Source organism: Scyliorhinus canicula, chromosome 8 (assembly GCF_902713615.1).
Source record: "Scyliorhinus canicula chromosome 8, sScyCan1.1, whole genome shotgun sequence".
Taxonomy (NCBI): Eukaryota; Metazoa; Chordata; class Chondrichthyes; order Carcharhiniformes; family Scyliorhinidae; genus Scyliorhinus; species Scyliorhinus canicula.
In genome coordinates this window covers 143,156,615-143,174,701 of record NC_052153.1, presented here as the reverse complement: position 1 = coordinate 143,174,701, position 18,087 = coordinate 143,156,615, and the positions used below count along the sequence as shown (strand labels likewise).

The 18,087-nt window shown below is 45.8% G+C and overlaps 1 protein-coding gene across 2 annotated transcripts in view; it reads right to left on the bottom strand.

Moving 5' to 3' along the window:
* Positions 1-18,087, bottom strand: part of LOC119970548 (EGF-like repeat and discoidin I-like domain-containing protein 3) — a 296,590-nt gene that overhangs the window by 89,131 nt on the left and 189,372 nt on the right. For both annotated transcript variants that reach the window (XM_038805352.1, XM_038805353.1), the window contains one exon: positions 1,863-2,018. In XM_038805352.1, coding sequence (XP_038661280.1) covers positions 1,863-2,018 — 156 coding nt within the window. The remainder of the gene's footprint in view (positions 1-1,862; positions 2,019-18,087) is intronic.

The following is an 18,087-nucleotide window of genomic DNA, read 5'->3' as shown; positions in this document are numbered from 1 at the left end:
AATCTCTACACCCTTTTGTCATTGGGGTATGCAAAATAAAATAGCTGGGGAGTAGGTTCTGTGTAGCATATGAATTCCCTTTAAGAATACATTTTCAGAAAGGATTGCAGAATGTTGTTGAGAAAAAAGCAAGTATCCACAAGTCTCTTTTGATATTTGATTTTGGAATCAATCTTACAAATAGCAAAATCTATATTTGTCTCTTCACAAAAAACAATATGTATATGTCCAACACTGACCCTTCATCTACTTCAAGGTTTTTAGGGTAAATTATCCATCCAGTTCAGCATGATTTGCATGTGGCAGAAAATATATTAATTATTCTTAGTTTGATGTTCTGTGACTGGTAATTGTTGACGTTAATTTGATGCTATATTACAAGATTCAGTGATATAAGTTAAATACCAGCTACTCAAACCTTTGATGTATAAGTGCCTCACAAATACAGAAGATAAAGGCATTGGGATTTTTAATTTACTTATGCTGCTTCGGTCCATGAATTTATCTAAATGAGGTGGGTGAAATTAAACGAGGAGGCAATGTATTGTCACACAGCTAGCTAAATTTAAAAAAAAGACTGTTATTGTCTGAGGAAAATTGATGAACTCCTAAAACCTGAACATTTCCATTTTTAACAATGATGAAAAATCAACTTGAACACTCCTTGACTCAGTGGGTAAGTGCGCTCGCCACGGTGTTATAAATCATACAAAACAGTATCAGTTAGCCAATTTGTTCCAAGAAGGTAGCAGCAAGTGTAGAATCAGTGATTGAAGCAGAGGCCATGTCAACAAGGGAATAATAAGGGGCGGGGTTCTGCGGGAATCGGCGGGGCGGGCAATTCCGACGGGAAGGAGTGGTGTGAACCACTTCGGCGTCGGGCCGCCCCAAGGGTTAGGCCGTTAGGCCGACACCGGAGTGGTTTGCGCCACGCCAGCTGCTGGGAAGGGGCTTGGCGCCACGCCAACCGGCGCCGAAGGGCCTCCTTCGGCCGGCGCGAGTTGGCGCATGCGCGGGAGCGCCAGCATGTGCTGGCGTCATCCCAGCACATGCGCGGGGGGGGATCTTCTCCGCATCGGCCATCGCAGAGGACCACAGCAGCCAACGCAGAGGAATAGAGTGCCGCCATGGCACAGGCCCGCCCGTGGATCGGTGGGCTCCGATCGCGGGCCAGGCAACCGTGGGGCACCTCCTGGGGCCAGATTCACCCCCCCCCCCCCAGGACCCTGGTGGCCGCCCGCGCCACCAGGACCAACCGGTAAGTACCTACTCCAATTTACGCCGGCGGGACCGTCCGAAAACGGGCGGCCACTCGGCCCATTGCGGGCCGGGAATCGCCAGGGGGGGCCGGAGCTTTCGGCAGCCAGCGGGGCGGGATTCACGATGCCCCCCTTCGATTCTCTGACCCGGCGGGGGGGGGGTCGGAGAATCCCACTCAAGATAGAGGAACACATATAATTTGGATTTCTGCTAAAGTTCAGTTAAAAACACCAACACAAACCATATTGGGTTTCAATGTAACATAATTGCATGTAACTGGCTTTAGTACTTCAGACTGGGGTGGAAGAAAATGTAAACAGCAAGTGCTCTTTTGTGGAATGCAGTGATCGGTGTTGGAATATGTAGCGACTGGATTGAGCTTAAAATTGTGATGGCCCAAAAGAACCTATAATCATTTAGTTTAAGTATTAAATGGCTGCTGCTATCTGGAAACTGTACCACAGCATAAATTACCACAAAGGTAAAAAAAGTGAAGGCAGAGAATTGAGGTACATGGAAAGAACAGAATATACTTGAATAACATTTTCATAAATTTACTGGTATATGTTTTAGTAAAAGCACAATCAAACTTTTTCTCTTACCAAGTCCTCATGAGTGCCTTTTACTTTGTAAGTAGTCCAGGTTTTGCCATCACCACTGTAAGCAATCTTGTATGATTTCACATACTCTGGGCTGCCAAGTCTCTTCGCACCTTGGCTAATCAATCCTGTGATTCTAATGGTGCGTTGCAGGTTAATCTGAGGGGAAAAACATCATTTTAACAAAATTAAAGGCCATACAGCTCCGACTCCTTAAAAAAATCTAATGACATATTTGACACTGAGATGAGCATCTGACCTCATATTCACGCCATCACTAATTCCACCTCTGTAACATCACTCAGTACATCTGAAATTACAACTATCAATCATGCCTGAATTATCTTTAGACTTTACTACACCAATGCACTCCTGACTTGTCTCTCACATTCTACTCTCTGTAAATTTGAGATCATTCAAAATATTGCTGTCCATGTCTTAACTGAATTCATCTAATTCTGAACTCTTAGATATCCCTGAATTGAATCGTTCCAGCATTGGTGGAGCTGCCCAGGCCCTAAGCTCTGCAATTTCCTCCCTGAACATTGCTACTTCTCTCCCTGGACTAGTAATCCAGGGACCCAGGATAATGTTTTGGGGATCTTGGGTTCGAATCCCACCATATAGATAGTGAAATTTGAAATCATTAAAAATCAGAAATTGAAAGCCTAACGGAGACCGGAAATCGTTATTAATTGTTGTAGGTATCAATTTGGTTCACTAATATCCTTTAGGGTAGGAAATCTGCCACCCTTACCTTGTCTGGCCTACAGGCAACTCCAGGTCCACAAGAATGTGGTTGACTCTTAAATGCCCTCTGAATTGGCCCAGCAAGCCACACTGTTGAAGGGTAATTAAGGATGGACAATAAATGTTGACCCAGCCAACGATATCCACCCCTCATGAACAAATAAAAAAACACTCCTTAAAACCTACCTCTTTGACCAAGTTTTTGGTCATTTGACCTAATAGGCATGATTTAGCAGACTCAAGTTAAAGTCCGCTGAAGGGTATGTCTGATGGGGTGTTTCCCGGAGCTGTAGAGTTGAGAAAGACCAATGGTACTTTGCCAGCTTTTTTTTGCCACGGCAAGGAACTCCCCATCCAGGCCACCCTTTAAGCGATTTCCAATGTTGGCAAGCAGGAAGACAATGTGCATTATTTTTAAAGGCAGCCCTGATCTTTCCACCCCTCCTCAGCGCCTCCCCATTGTGGCCTCCGCCCCCCCCCAGTCACCAACTTACCTCATCCAGAGTCCTTGAGGACCCGCCCTCTCACCCCACCTCTTCTGGGCAAGATGTCGCCGGGCCTGACCCCCGACAGGGGCAGCCTGGCACTTGGGCACCTTGGCACTGCTAGCTTGGAAACACAATGAAGATAGTGGGAAACGAAATCTTGATATGCCTGAACATCCTTGCATCATTAGCCAATACATCTTCCAAGACACTAAGGATGCGATTCTCCGCTCCCACGCCGGGTGGGAGAATCGCGGGAGGGCCGCTCTGGCACCCCACGCGATTCTCCCACCCCCCCCAAAATGGCATGTCGCAGGAGAATCGCGGGTCGCCATTTTTCACGGCGACCCGCAATTCTCTGGTCCGGATGGGCCGAGCGGCCTGCCGTTCCCGACCTGTTCACGCCAGCGGCAACCACACCTGGTCGCTGCCGCGTGAACACAGCGCAAAAGGTGAGTATGGGGCCTGTGGGGGGCGGAGAGGGGAGTGAGCACCACGGCTGTGCTCGGGAGGGGACTGGCCCGCGATCGGTGCCCACCGGTCGTCGGTCCGGCGTCTCCAAGGGACGCACTCTTTCCCCTCCGCCGCCCCGCAAGATCAAGCCGCCACGTCTTGCGGGGCAGCAGAGGGGAAGACGGCAACCGCGCATGCGCGGCTGACGTCATTAGGTGCCGCCGGCCATGTCATTCAAGGCGGCCGAGATTTACGGAACGTCGCTCCTAGCTCCCCCGGGGGGGAGGGGGGGGGGGGGGTGGAGAATAGGGGCGAGGAACGGCCTCCGACGCTGTCGTGAAACACTCCGGGTTTCACGACGGCGTCGGGCGTTGCGGAGAATTCCGCCCTAAATTTAGGATAAAGGATCCCTCCCACCCGCCTTACTCACTTTTCCAACTTCTTCCATCGGGCAGGAGATTCAGAAGTCTGAGAACACGCACAATCAGACTCAAAAACAGCTTCTTCCCCACTGTCACCAGACTCCTAAATGACCCTCTTATTGACTGACCTCATTAACACTACACCCTGTATTCTTCATCCGATGCCAATGCTTATGTAGTTACATTGCATATCTTGTGTTGCCCTATTATGTATTCTCACTTATTTTCTTGTATTTTCTTGAATTTTGTTTAATTCCCTTTTCTTCCATGTACTGAATGATCTGTTGAGCTGCTTGCAGAAAAATACTTTTCACTGTACCTCGGTACACGTGACAATAAACAAATCCAATCCAGAAACTGGCACTGTCATCGCAGGGGAGTAAGAACAATCAACTCAACCTTGTCGCTCAGAAAAACAAAAGGTCTTTATTATGACTATTCCAGAAATATTGGTTGCTATTAGCACAAGGGCCATAGAAATATAGGCACATAGAAAATAAGAGCAGGAAGCGGCCTTAGGCCCTTTGACCCCGCTCCGCCATTCGTTATGATCAGGGATGATCATCCAAATCCCGCTTTCCCCATAGAAACATAGACACTATCTGCCGAACAGACTGACAATCCAATATTGTTAACTTCATAGCTAGGGCAGCACAGTAGCACAGTGATGACCAGGTTTGATTCCCGGCAGGGTCCCAGGTTCGATTCCCGGCTTGGGTCACTGCCTGTGCGGAGTCTGCACGTTCTCCCTGTGTCTGCTTGGGTTTTGTCCCGGTGCTCCAGTTTCCTCCCACAAGTCCCAAAAGACATGCTTGTTAGGTAATTTAGACATTCTCCCTCTGTGTACCCGAACAGGCCACAGAGTATGGCAACTAGAGGATTTTCACAATAACTTCATTGCAGTATTAATGTAAGCCTACTTGTGACAATAAAGATTATTACTATTCTAAAAAGTGTATTTCTGGAGTAATCACTCTAATTTATAGTTGTCTCAGACACTGGTCTCAATGTAAATGCCATCTTCAGCAAACTCGTTAATACTGAGTGACAATGATACACTGATACAATGATAGCTTTACAACCTCTTATTAATTCTGTGTCTGTCAAATTACTGGGTAACTCTGTTTATACAATATATATATAAATGCATTGTTGTCAAGCTCAATCTTCTCAACACATTTGTGCAGATGATAAACAAGAAGTCACAGCAAATGATAAGCAATTCAATTCTTAACATGTAAAGACAAAATAAATTATGCTGACAAAAAAAGTTTAATTTCAAGAAATGGTTGTAATAAGGGGAGATATGAGGACACGCTATCAGAATACAAAGAAATTGTAAACGTCCCAGTGAAGGTCAATCAAATAAGAAGTGTGGTAATCTGGAATGGCCTGGATTTTAGGCCCAATAAAATCGGTCACTTTAAATTTAAAAATTGGACATTTTAAATGAAGCCACATTTAGCTCCAGCTAACAGCCCGATGGGATTTTGAACTTGGCCATGTTCGAATACACTGAAATTCAGGCAAGCTGCCAGGGCATGTTGAACTCGCCCTGTCAATCACCCATTGGGAGATCATCGATTCTATTGATATGCATCAGATCAGGACAGACTTTCTGGCACCCAGAGTACCTGCCGTTATGTGGCAGCAGGTTATGTGCAAGCAACACCACCAGAGATGGACACCTGGGGTTGGGCCCAGTGTCCTGTCAAGCGATCATCATCTAATCCATTGGGTGATGGGAGCCCCTCTCAACATTCAATTGTCCGAAAGCCAGAAAAGTTTCTGGAAAGGCACGGGGAGGGGCATAAGAATCAAAATCCCTGACATCCCAGCAGCGAAGACTCGATGCAGAGACAATCTAGATATCTGATCAGAGGCAGAAGGAAGCAATGTGCGAGACCCACCTTTGCAACAAAGAAAGACCCTGAGGAAATCGAGATTCAGAGAATTGGACCTGCGGCTCAACCGAGTCTATAATTACGGGTAGTATAACGAATCTTGGGAATCTTTAGTGTCTGGTTTTGGGTTAATTTAAGGGTATACATTGTTGTCGAATAAAATAGGTTTTACTTTGTACTTGTGTTGTCCTTTGTTCTCCTTGCTAACAAAGACATCTGGTAAAACTTTGATTAACGTACTAGTCGGAAGATCAGAGATTTTACATATACAATCAAAAGATACTTGGCTGGCCACCAAACTGGATGATATAGAAAGTAAGTAAGCACTTCCACAAAATCCTTAAAACTCACAAGTTGTATTACCCTGGAATGCGCTGCACATGAGAGTGGTGGAAGTGGAGATGATCAATGATTTCGAAAGGAAATTTGATGAACACCTTAGGGAACCAAGCTTGTAGAGTTATGGGGATAGTGTGGGGAATGGGATTTATTGGATTGCTCTGAGGGGAACCAGCATGGACTTGATGGCTGTAAATGACTCCATGGATGGGATTTTCCAGTTGTTCCCAACGGTGGGATCTTCCAGACCTGCTGAAGGCGACCCCAGCAGTGGGTTCCCCGGTGACTGGGCAGGCAAGCCATGCAAAACGCTACAGACTTTGGTGGGACTGGAAGATCCAACCAGTGACCAGCGGCAAGTTGCCTTCGTCATGGGAAGCCACACTTCAGCGGTCTGGAAAATCCTACGACTCTGACTCCATCTCCAGGCAGTAGGATATAACTGCATTGAGAAGATGCCTCAGCTGGAAGTCACTTGTGGTAAGCTTTCAATTAGTTCTGTGGCTATTGCAAACAAGTCACTTGGAGAGGATCACATCTGTGCAGAATTACTCAAAGAAGTGGAGATAAAAACTTAGCTAGCATCCTACATTTGTCTAATCTATTGTGCAACAAAGAAATAACACAAAAATCTAGACAAAGGTAATGATTGTCAAGCATACCAAAAAGGACAAAAGTGATAGCAACAACTGATTTGCTTTACAATGTGACTGCTGCATTACTTTCAGTGATGAATCGGGACATTGATGACAGAATTCAAGCAGCTTCATGTGGTTTTCACCAGAACAGATTGCTTATTGATGGGATCTTCACTCTCTGTAATATCACTGAACAAAGATTGGCAGTTACCATTTACCATAAATCTTTACTTCTGGAAGGCATTTGATAAGTGTTAATGGAATATCACTCTTGCAGATTCCTGAAGTGTATGGGTTACCTCTGAATGGAACACCATTAGCATAAGAGTCTGCATCAAGAAAGTACAGCATGCTATGAAAACAGGCAATTAGTTATCTGCCTGCTTCAATATAACACCTAGTTCAGATATGTTTGCATTTTACCCCCCCACATCATTTTCAATTGCAATGTGAGCTATTCATCTTGTGGCCTAGAGGCATAGGTCACCAAATTGGTCAGCCACAAACCTAGAGAATTACTCTGGGGTTCCAGATTTTGAAGAAAAAAATGACCGAGCATCTCAATGTCCTCAACAGCATTTGTCCCTCAACCAACATCACCAAAAGTGGCTTATCTTATCGCTCATTCATTCACTCTCTGTATATCGCGTAAGCATGCATGTTGGTTATTTAATAAGAGTAAATGTACTCCAAATGGAATGCATTGTAAAGTGTTGTTGGATGTGTTGTGGAATGATAGCATGCTGTGGTCAATGCAAATTCAGCCCCATTACAGCTGACATTTTGTTTTAGAAGTTAATGCAGGGTGTCTGATTGCCATGCTTTGGGATTTGTTGACATGGTTCCACAATGTCAGGGTAAAAGGAAAGCACATTCACAATTGTGTGGAAAAAGAACCCGAGACAATTGATGGGTAATAAGCCGGAGCTAAGCTTTGCTGCTGTTTCTCAACAGACTGCAAACAAGAAATGCTTTGTTAGACTGTCGGCCAGTCAATACCAAAATCACTCCAATACGTCCCATGTGTTTGGCAGAGGTGGTCTGACAGACTTTCGCAATTTTGGCTGTAACACTGGGTGATAAAAGACACAGGAAGTCAATCTCTTTCAAGTTTAACGTTACCTTTTAATGAGGCTCAGAAAGAGAATGCAGAAGAGCAAAATGTGCATGCAGCAGCCACCTGAACCAGGAGGCCTGAGGCCCTAATTGGGCGACATTTGAATGATTGGAGTAAGTTGCCTGTCATGCCTCCACAGGCAGTCTACTGTTTTACCATGAAGTAATCTGGGCTGGTTGGCCCACTGCCAGTGGTTTATCGTGATGTCCCAGATGAGGAGAGGCAAGGGGAAGGTCGATTGGTGTCAGAGACAACAGACTTTGGAATTGCTGTGTAGCTTGCTGCACTTCTGCTCTGGCTGGCCATATGTGGAATTTTTAAAAAGACATTTTCTTGGGAGCAAACCATGAAAAATCAGTCCTATCAGCATCTGGAAAGCTGACACAATGTTCAATTCCTGCCCTGGTTAAAGCTTACAAAACAATTGGATTTTAATACATTTTACCTGAAATAAAAGAGCATTTAAAATTACCGTGATCTGCTAGCATAGCTGAATGGGCTGAATTCGTCACAAATTTACCACTGGGAATTTGAGACCTGTCCAGTACTGACCCTTCTGACTCTGCAATGTGACCTTCCTTTGAGCTTTTTCTGAAGTACAGGCTATGCTTTCTGCAGAATTATGCAGAGCAATACTTGGCCACTGGAAAGAGAAATAAGCATATATTTTCCAAGCTGTGCACGTTTTTCCTGGCCACTTCTAGCATTCCACTCACTCACTCATCTTGCATCCCAATCTTGCGCTTAAGACTGTTGAACATACCAGCCCATTTTCCCTCTCCTCCTCTGCCAGGCCTCTCCCGACCAAATTATTGAGTACATTTACTTGTTTGCTTTCTCAAGCACATTTTGCATGCTTATTAGTCAATAAGCTACTTTCCAAGTCCATGTTATTCTCAAACATACTTCACTGAGGAGAATATGGGCCAGCTAAACCTGTCACATTTGCTGTACATAGAAATAAGAAATGTTTTGCACCTGAAATGTCCAATAATGGCCTTGCGAAACATCCCAATTGACATGAGGCCCCGGAGCTTCTGTTTACCATCAGTGGCACCATCAAGATGTGCTGTCTAGATAGGGAAGCATCTGCAAAAAGCTTGGAGCTAAAATGGAAGCTGTTGTCAGGCAGCTTAAACTCTCAGAGATGGAATCTCAAAACATCAAGCCATTAACTAATGGGCTGGGTCAGTGAAGATACAAATAAGTGTCACATTATTTTTCCAGTATGCCCTCCAGGGGAGTTGAAGTTGTTCGGGGGTTGGAAAAGTCCAGGTCAGGGGTCGATCCTGGGCGGGGGGAGGGGTTTTGCGTCTATGAGGCATTCAAGCCATCTTTAAATATTATGGAGACACGTAACAAGGGCAACAACAGTTGCAGCCTGCCTGTCCTATCAAACACAGTACACCCCCCAGAGGGTCTGCCGCTTTGTGGTGGGTCTGTTGTGCCCTCCGCAATCTGGCAAAGCAGTGGTGTGACATGCTGGAAGAGGAGAAGGCAGTAGAGGGACATGTGGTCTCGTCTGAGGAGCAGGAGGAGGAGGACAAGGAGGGGCTGAAGAACAAGCCCGAGGCGGAGCCAGAGGATGGAGGACAGATGGAAGCAAGGATCTGACATGCAAGGAGGACCAGGGGGGCCCTCATCATCTCCAGATTTTCGGGGAAAGAGACTGTGCCCATCAGTTGAACAGCTCACTCTCGCAACCCCAAACACAGTGCCCCGTCCCAACCACCCTGTTCTCCCTCCAAGGGTCAATGTGACGTCACTCCAGGGTCAAGGGTCTGTGTCGGTACTGTCAGCGGGTTGCTATTTAGGGCAGGGAAGTGATGAGCACTCACTGTGAGGAAAGCTCTGATGCTGCTCAGGTTCTGATTAAGTCTGCGTTCTGTCTTTCTACTGACAGCACGCTCACACCCATCCTCATGGCAGAGTCTGCATGGGGCTTTCGATCTTGGAACAATGTGCCAAGGGAAATGGGGGAGGTGGAGAGGGAGCAGGGGGAACATGGGGTGGAGGTGTGGGCAAGTCCGTTGTGAAGACTAAAGTGACAGGGATTTCACATGTGTCCGGTGTTCAAAAGCAGCTCTCTCTTGTCAGCAGTGTGCAGCTGAGGCGCGAGTCGGGCGAATCAGATGGCGGGTGAGTCAGGCATGGCGAAATTCACGTGGGGGCTCATTTTCTGCACTACGTATGAGTGAATGCAAGTCGCGATTTCGCCATGACAGCCGTCAGGAAACACCCCGCCCAATTTGCCCAAAATGGCATTGTCATGTGAATCGCGCCCATTATTTCTCACTGCATTTCTGAATATTCTGATCTATCTCCTTAAGTGCCTGCCACTCCATCTCTACTGACCAATTTTCCAGTGCATTTCAGCCAGCTGTCTTCATTCCCTCATAAAAGCCCTTATTGATGTTGAAAACACTAGTCTTAGATCAGGATACTGGTCCCAGCAAGGTTCAGGTGAAGCTGCCCCATTAGGGAGTGCCATGTTGTTCTGAATGCCTGGAGTTAAGGTCAGAGTGGGAGTTTAGGGAAGTTCGTGGAGGTGACATTGCTGTGTCTTGTTTTCTTTACTGTGTCCATAGGTCAGTGGGGGCAGGTGCAGACCAAGGCAGATGAGTTGGGGCATAGGTTGCAGAGGTATTACAGTATAGAGTGAACACGTCTGTGTGGTATCACAGGTAAGTGACTGTTGTTCTCTCTTTAACCTTTCTGACTTTGGAAGTGAAAGCTAGGTAGGGAAACCAAAATTGCAGGAAGTAAGGATTAGTAGTATAATAAAAACATATTGAAAGTCTGAATTAACTAAATTCAAATTAAATGAAATAGGGATGCAGGGCCAGGCGATGTGTTGTAGCTGCAACATGTGGTAGCTAGTGGACCCCATTGTGATTCACAGCGACCACGTCTGTAGCAAATGTTAATTGCTTGAGGGACTTTGGCTCAGAATTAATGAGCTGGAATCTGAACTTCAGACATTGTGACACATCATTGAGGGAGTGAGTTACCTGGATGCAGTGTGTCATGAGGCAGTCACACTCCTGAGATTAACTGCCTTAAATTCTGTCAATGGACAGGGACAGCAGGGTGTGACTGTCAATGAGGCAGGTGTCGGGATTCAAGGGATAGCACTGCAGGAGCCTCAGCCCTTCTCCCTGTCCAACAGGTACGAGATTCTTGCTCCTTGTGTGGACGAGAGAGGGGACTACATGTAGGATGTACGTCAATGCCGTTCAGGGAACTGTTCATGTGGGATTGGAAAAGACAAATGTAGTCATAGGTGGGAATAGTATATTCAGGGGAATAGCTAGGATAGTGAGTCTTGAAGGCTGTGTTGCCTGACCCAATGCCAGATTTCAGGACATCTGCTCTGGCCTGGAGAGGAACTTGTGGTGAGAGGGGGAGAATCCAGTGATTGTGGTCCATGTAGGCACCAATGATATAGGTAGAATGAGGAAGGAGGCTCTGTGTAGGTAGATTGAGGAGTTAGGCACTAAACTAAAGAACAGAACCTCCAAGGTTATAATCTCTGGATTATTACCTGAGCCACGTGCAAATTGGCGAAGAGTACTTATAATTAGAGAGATGAATTCATGCTTCAAACACTGATGTGGGAGAAATGGATATAGGTTTGTGGGACATTGACATTAGTACTGGGGAAAGTGGGGGCTGCACAGTTGGGATGGCTTACATCTGAACCATGCTGGGACCAATGTTCTTGCGGACCATATAACTAGGGAAGTAGAGCGGGCTTTAAACTAAAGAGTGGGGGTGAGGATTCAGTTGCTTGGAAAATTAGGAAGTGAAAGTTAAAAGTAGGAGTGCAGGTTAGAGATCAGTCTGAGTGTCAACAGAAACAACAGGTACAGACAGATCATATGAACATTATATCACACCAAGGACTCAGACAAGAACCCGAACGAGGAGAGGGGAAGATTCAGGGGCTGGTTTAGCACAATGGGCTAAGACAGCTGGCTTGTAATGCAGAACAAGACGAGCAGCGCGGGTTCAATTCCCGTTCCAGGCTCCCCGAACAGGCGCCGGAATGTGGCGACTACGGGCTTTTCACAGTAACTTCATTGAAGCCTACTTGTGACAATAAATGATGATTATTATTATTATTATTAAGAAATCAGGAATATATGAGAGAGGATAGTGAGGGGGAACTTGACTGTCACAGTGTGACAGGCCGGGCAAGAAACATGATTAAAAATATGCAACATAGAGCAAATCAGGAGTTGTAAACAACTGTAACAAAAATCAAAGCTAAATGTTCTTTATCTGAATGCACAAAGCATTTGCGACAAGATGGATTAGTTGATAGCACAGATTGCAACATATGAATATGAAGTATTAGCTATTACTGAAACGCAGGGTGACCAGGACTGGGTGCACAAAATTCCAGGGTAAACAATGTTCCAAAAGAACAGGCCAAAGGGGAAAGGAGGTGGGGTAGCGTTGATAATCAAGGAAGGTTTCAGAACAGTGTTGAGTAGTAATATAAAGGTAGTGGATAGAGATGTAGAGTTGGCTTGAGTTGAAATCATGGATAGCAGGGGAAGGAAGACAAGGGTGGGAGGTGTCTATAGACCCCCAAAATGTGACCTCTCAAGAGGCCAGAGCATCAATGATGAAATATCAAGTGCATGTTTGAAAGGAACTGCAATTACCATGGGAAATTGTAATCTGCGTATTGATTAAACAAACAAAATGAGCAATCGGCAAGGTTAGCATAGAAGAGCAATTTGTGGAATGCATCAGTGTTGCTTTTTAGAGCAGTATGTTATGGACTCTACCCTTGACGGGCTATTTCAGATTTGGTTTTGTGTAATAGAAGTTCATAGAATTTACAGTGCAGAAGGAGGCCATTCGGCCCATCGAGTCTGCACCGGCTCTTGGAAAAAGCACCCTACCCAAGCCCATACCTCCACCCTATCCCCATAACCCCGTAACCCAGTAACCCCACCTAACACTAAGGGCAATTTGGACCCTAAGGTCAATTTATCACGGCCAATCCACTGAACCTGCACATCTTTGGACTGTGGGAGGAAACCGGAGCACCCGGAGGAAACCCACGCACACACGGGGAGGATGTGCAGACTCCACACAGACAGTGACCCAAGCCGGTATTTGAACCTGGGACCCTGGAGCTGTGAAGCATTTGTGCTATCCACAATGCTACCGTGCTGCCCCTAAAAAAAAGGAGAAACAAGAAAGTAATGAAGAAGGATAAATCGGGGAACTTGTGTTTAAGGGTTCCCTAGGGGGTAGTGACCACAATATGATAGAATTATGGTGAATTAAAGGTAAACATTCACTCTATCCACCCTAAGCTCGCAATGGCAACCTCTGGTCTTGAAGAGACTTCACATGACATTAAGTCAAGTGTTTATTTCGATAGTTCTAATGGAAAATATACATTTAAGAACATAAAAACACATGTATTTTCTTTTCACCATGCATTTCTTAAAACAGTACATGGTGGAAAACTATAGCATACCATGTCGAATGCACTTCTGAGTATTGTTCAGGCATTGCTGTATCAGATCACCGTTCATAAAATAAGCGCGGCGTTTTACTGCTCCCTATTGTGTGTCCTTAATATGCACATGCCTCGAAGATATGCCTCCATTGTAAACTGAGGGATATTTCTTTCAGCACAGCTTGATCCATTAACAGGCTTGTCCAACATATTCCTGTGCTTACAATAATCTATATATATTTAAAGCTGAAAAGTTGAAATGGATTAAATGATAAAAGAATAATGGATCTAAGATTGTACCCAAACATACCGTAAGCCTTCTAATAAATCAGGAGCAAATCTTCCTATAGTTTCAGAGGTAATAATACAAAATGACATTGGACTTTTCAATGACTCCCTCTAATTTCAATATATTTCACCTAACTGATTGGCATGGGATCTTGCTGTTATTTGAATACCACATATTGTGTCTTGAAGTGTCAATTTATAAGCAGTCACTTACGGAAAAAGCAATCAAAAATTTTTCATTTTGTGAGTGGAAAAAATTTTCATATAAAAATTTATCGGGGAAATGGAAATTATTAATTATGACATTACAATAATTCAACCTGTCACCTCAATGTGAGCATGATTGTCCCTGTCCCACTCCTGATGCTTCCTGTTGGGCATTACCCTCCTGCAAGAGGGATGTAAGTGTGACAGTAACTTTTGTATACTATGCTTTGATTGATGTGGCGGTCAGGGCTGAATAGCTAGTAGAATGTGCAAGCAGTGGATGTGGTGTGAAGTTGGTAACAGTGTTCAGTGCGTAAGAATGAGGTGTTAGGAAATTAAAGGTAGTTTCAAGTCACTTTTATTTGCACAGAAAACATTAGGAATAAGGTATAGGCCGGGATTCTCCGCTATCCGGCGGGGTGGGCCGTACCAACGCCGAGGAGTGGCGTGAACTACTCCGGTGTAGGGCCACCCGGAGGTTGCGGAATCCTCCGCACCTTCAGGGGCTAGGCCGGCACCGGCAGGATTAGCCCCCTCAAGGAAAATTAGGGATGGGCAATAAGTGCTGGCACAGCCTGTGACACCCACGTCCAATGAAGGAATTTAAAAAACGCTATTCAGGTTACCGAAAATCCCAATGAGATTTGCAGCACATGCATTTGAATTGGCCGTTAATGCTGACTATAACCAAGTACCTGTGACAATATGAAAATTGGAATGTCAAATTTGGTGCAACGACATTGAACAATCAGCAGCTTCTGTGACACATGGGCATCAAAATAATGGGATAATTTGAGTTCTATTGGCGGATAACTGGATTTCTCTTGAGCCTTTGTTACTGCATTTGTATGATAACAGATTGCTGTTCTCAGACCACATGCCCCAGCATATCTCTAAATTTACACACTTTCATTTAACAGATGCTAAATGCTGTAAGTGCTCTGCCTGAAACCAGAATGAATGATTTTCCTCAGATCAGTCAATATTTAGTGAGCAGTGAGCACTATCAGCATTACACGGTGACTGTTACAACATATCCCCTCTTGTCTCAGATTGTAGTATTCTTACTTTTAATCACAGTTAGAGGCTCATTCCACAACTTGGTGTCAGGGGCCGGGATTCTCCGAGCCCGCCACACCGCTCTGGCACCGGGCTGTCGGTTCTCCGCTGAAATAGGTCCCTGCGGCGAGTCTCCGCGGGCGACTGGCTGAACTCCCGCTGGCGTAGTTTACATCTGGTACCACCCGGCAGGAGCCGGGATCTGCTGCCGTGGTGGCAGTCCTGTTGGGGGGGGTGGGGGGAATCTGACTCCGGGGGGGGTCTCAGCGGTGGCCAGGCCCACGATTGGGGGCCACCGATCGGCGGGCCATCGCGATCGGGGGGGGGGGGGGGGGAACCTACCTTACTCCGCGCGGGCCCACTGTGTGTCTCCGCCATGTTGGCTACGGCCACGCCGAGGTGGGCCGGCGTGCGATCTGGACAGCAGGACCCGCCGGCAGCCAGAGCTGCGGGACACACGCCGGAGCCTTGCTAGCCCCCTGAAAATGGTGAATCACCCCAGATTTTCGAGGAAAAAGTCAGAGTGATTCTCGCCTGTTTTCCGGTGGACTTAGTCGCCAAAAGGGAGAATCCTGGCCCGGGTCTTTCACTTTTGCTGCAAAATGCTCCAAGCTGCTTCTCTGTTCAGAGGCATTAACAAAATAATGCAAGTTTTTAAAGAACTGATAAAAAATCTTTTCTCAATCTGCCAGGCTCGATGTGAATAGGATGAGGTATAATAGGGACATCTGACTTAAATCTATGTTGCTTTTGCTGCTTTTTGGACTGAAGGAAGGTATATAGTTGGATGCCATGGGTCAGTGTTAATACTCGTGAATCTTGATATTATTAATGACCTAGACTTTGGTGGCAAGGACACAATTTCAAAATTTACGGATAACACAAAACATGGAAATAATGTTAACCATGAGGGAAGTAATGAAGAAATCTAAGAGACCATAGGCTGGTAGAAAGTGTGGTCAGGTGCATGTGAAAGTAATTGCAGGGACGTGAGAAGTGATACATGTTGGTGGGAAGAATGAGAAGAGGTAATATGAAATAAAGTCCGTGATTTAAAGGCCTCATTGTGCCTGGCCCGGTGTAGCGACGAGGCCGCTTAGGCTTGCGAGATGCTTCTTGCACAATTTGCGATGCTTGAAACTCCTCACAATAGAACATAGAACATAGAACAGTACAGCACAGAACAGGCCCTTCGGCCCTCGATGTTGTGCCGAGCAATGATCACCCCACTCAAACCCACGCATCCACCCTATACCCGTAACCCAACAACCCCCCCTTAACCTTACTTTTTAGGACACTATGGGCAATTTAGCATGGCCAATCCACCTAACCCGCACATCTTTGGACTGTGGGAGGAAACCGGAGCATCCGGAGGAAACCCACGCACACACGGGGAGGACGTGCAGACTCCGCACAGACAGTGACCCTGCCGGGAATCGAACCTGGGACCCTGGAGCTGTTTAGCATTTATGCTAACCACCATGCTAGCGTGCTGCCCAATATTTAACAAGATCTTGATCTCACTCTCGCTGGGCGAGATGCAGATATGCATATTTAAATGAGCCACTAGGTGCATTTAAATATGTCTGCGCTATATTCTTCCGGGGCCGGAAAACTAACGGCCTCACCTGGGAGACCTCGTCATTGTGCCATTTAGTACTGGTCCACACAAACGTGGACCAGACATAACAACACCTGGGGATTCTCCTAGGCCATTGGAGACCCCTGTACAGTCGGGCTCTTTGCAGTATGTTACCCTCCCACTCCTGCTCACACACGAACACCTTGGCCATGTGGCACCACCAGGTTAACAGGGGCACTAACGAGGTGCCAGACTGGCGGAGCCAAGGCGCCAGGGTGCCAAGTTGCCCATGCCAGGGGTAGGGCCTGGGCAACATCTAGTGCCTTGGCCTTAAGCGATAGGGTGAGGCGGGCTGAGGACCCCCTAAGAGGTATGATGGATACAGTGCTGAGAAACACCCTGCTGAACACGCCCAAAACTGGACTCTGTTTTTGGCCTGGTAAATTGTGCCCAAAGGGTTTGCAGTAGATAAGGGACCTGGAGATATATGTGCAAAATCATTGAAATTAGTGGAGCAGGTTGAAAAAGTGGTTAAAAAGTTATATAGGAGGTGGGGGGAGGGGTTAAAAAAAAGTTACATGGGATCCGTTGCTTTATAAATAGAGGCAAAGCGTACAAAAGAAAGAAAGTTATAATAGGAACATAGGAGGAGTAGGCCAATTGTCTCATCAAGTCTAGTCTGCCATTCAAACAGATCATGGCCAATCATCTACTTCCAGGCCATTTGCCCCACTATCCCTAAATCCCTTGATGTCATTAATATCAAGAAATCTATTGATGTCTGTCTTGAACATGCTGGAATATTGAGTTTCCACAGCCCTCTGAGGTATTACCGACCTTTGGAATTCTCACACTCATATTCTCACATGAAACACTGGTTTGGTCTCAACGAGAGGATTGTGTCCAGCTCTGGCAATCACACTTCGGGAATTCAGGAATGTACTGGAAGGGATACAGAAAGGATTCCTGAGAATTGTTTGGGGGGGTTAGAAACTTAATTTACATGGATAGATTGGAGAAGCCGGAGCAGTTCTTCTTGGAGAAGTGACAGTTGAGACGAGATTTGATATAGATATTCAAAATAATGGAGCAATCTGGAGAGAATAGATGGGGAGAAACTGCTCCCATTGGCAGAACGATGGAGAACTACAAGTGACTTATTAAAAGGTGATCGGCAAAAGAAGCAATGATAACACAGGAAAATATTTTTTTTTTACACACTGTGTGGTTAGGATCTGATGGAGGCAAATTCAGCTGAGGCCTTTAAAAGAGGACCGGATAATTATCTGAAGAGAAAATAATTGCAGGGTTATGGAGAAAAGGATAGGGATCGAGACCAGGTCAATTGCTTTTACAGAGAGCCAGCATGGGCAAGATGGGCTGAATGATCTCTTTCTGTGATGTAACCATTCTATGATGTTATTATCGGTGAATGAGTGGTGCCCAGTTTAATACATTCAGCAACGTCTCAACAAGGTGAGCATATAGGTGCCTGAACA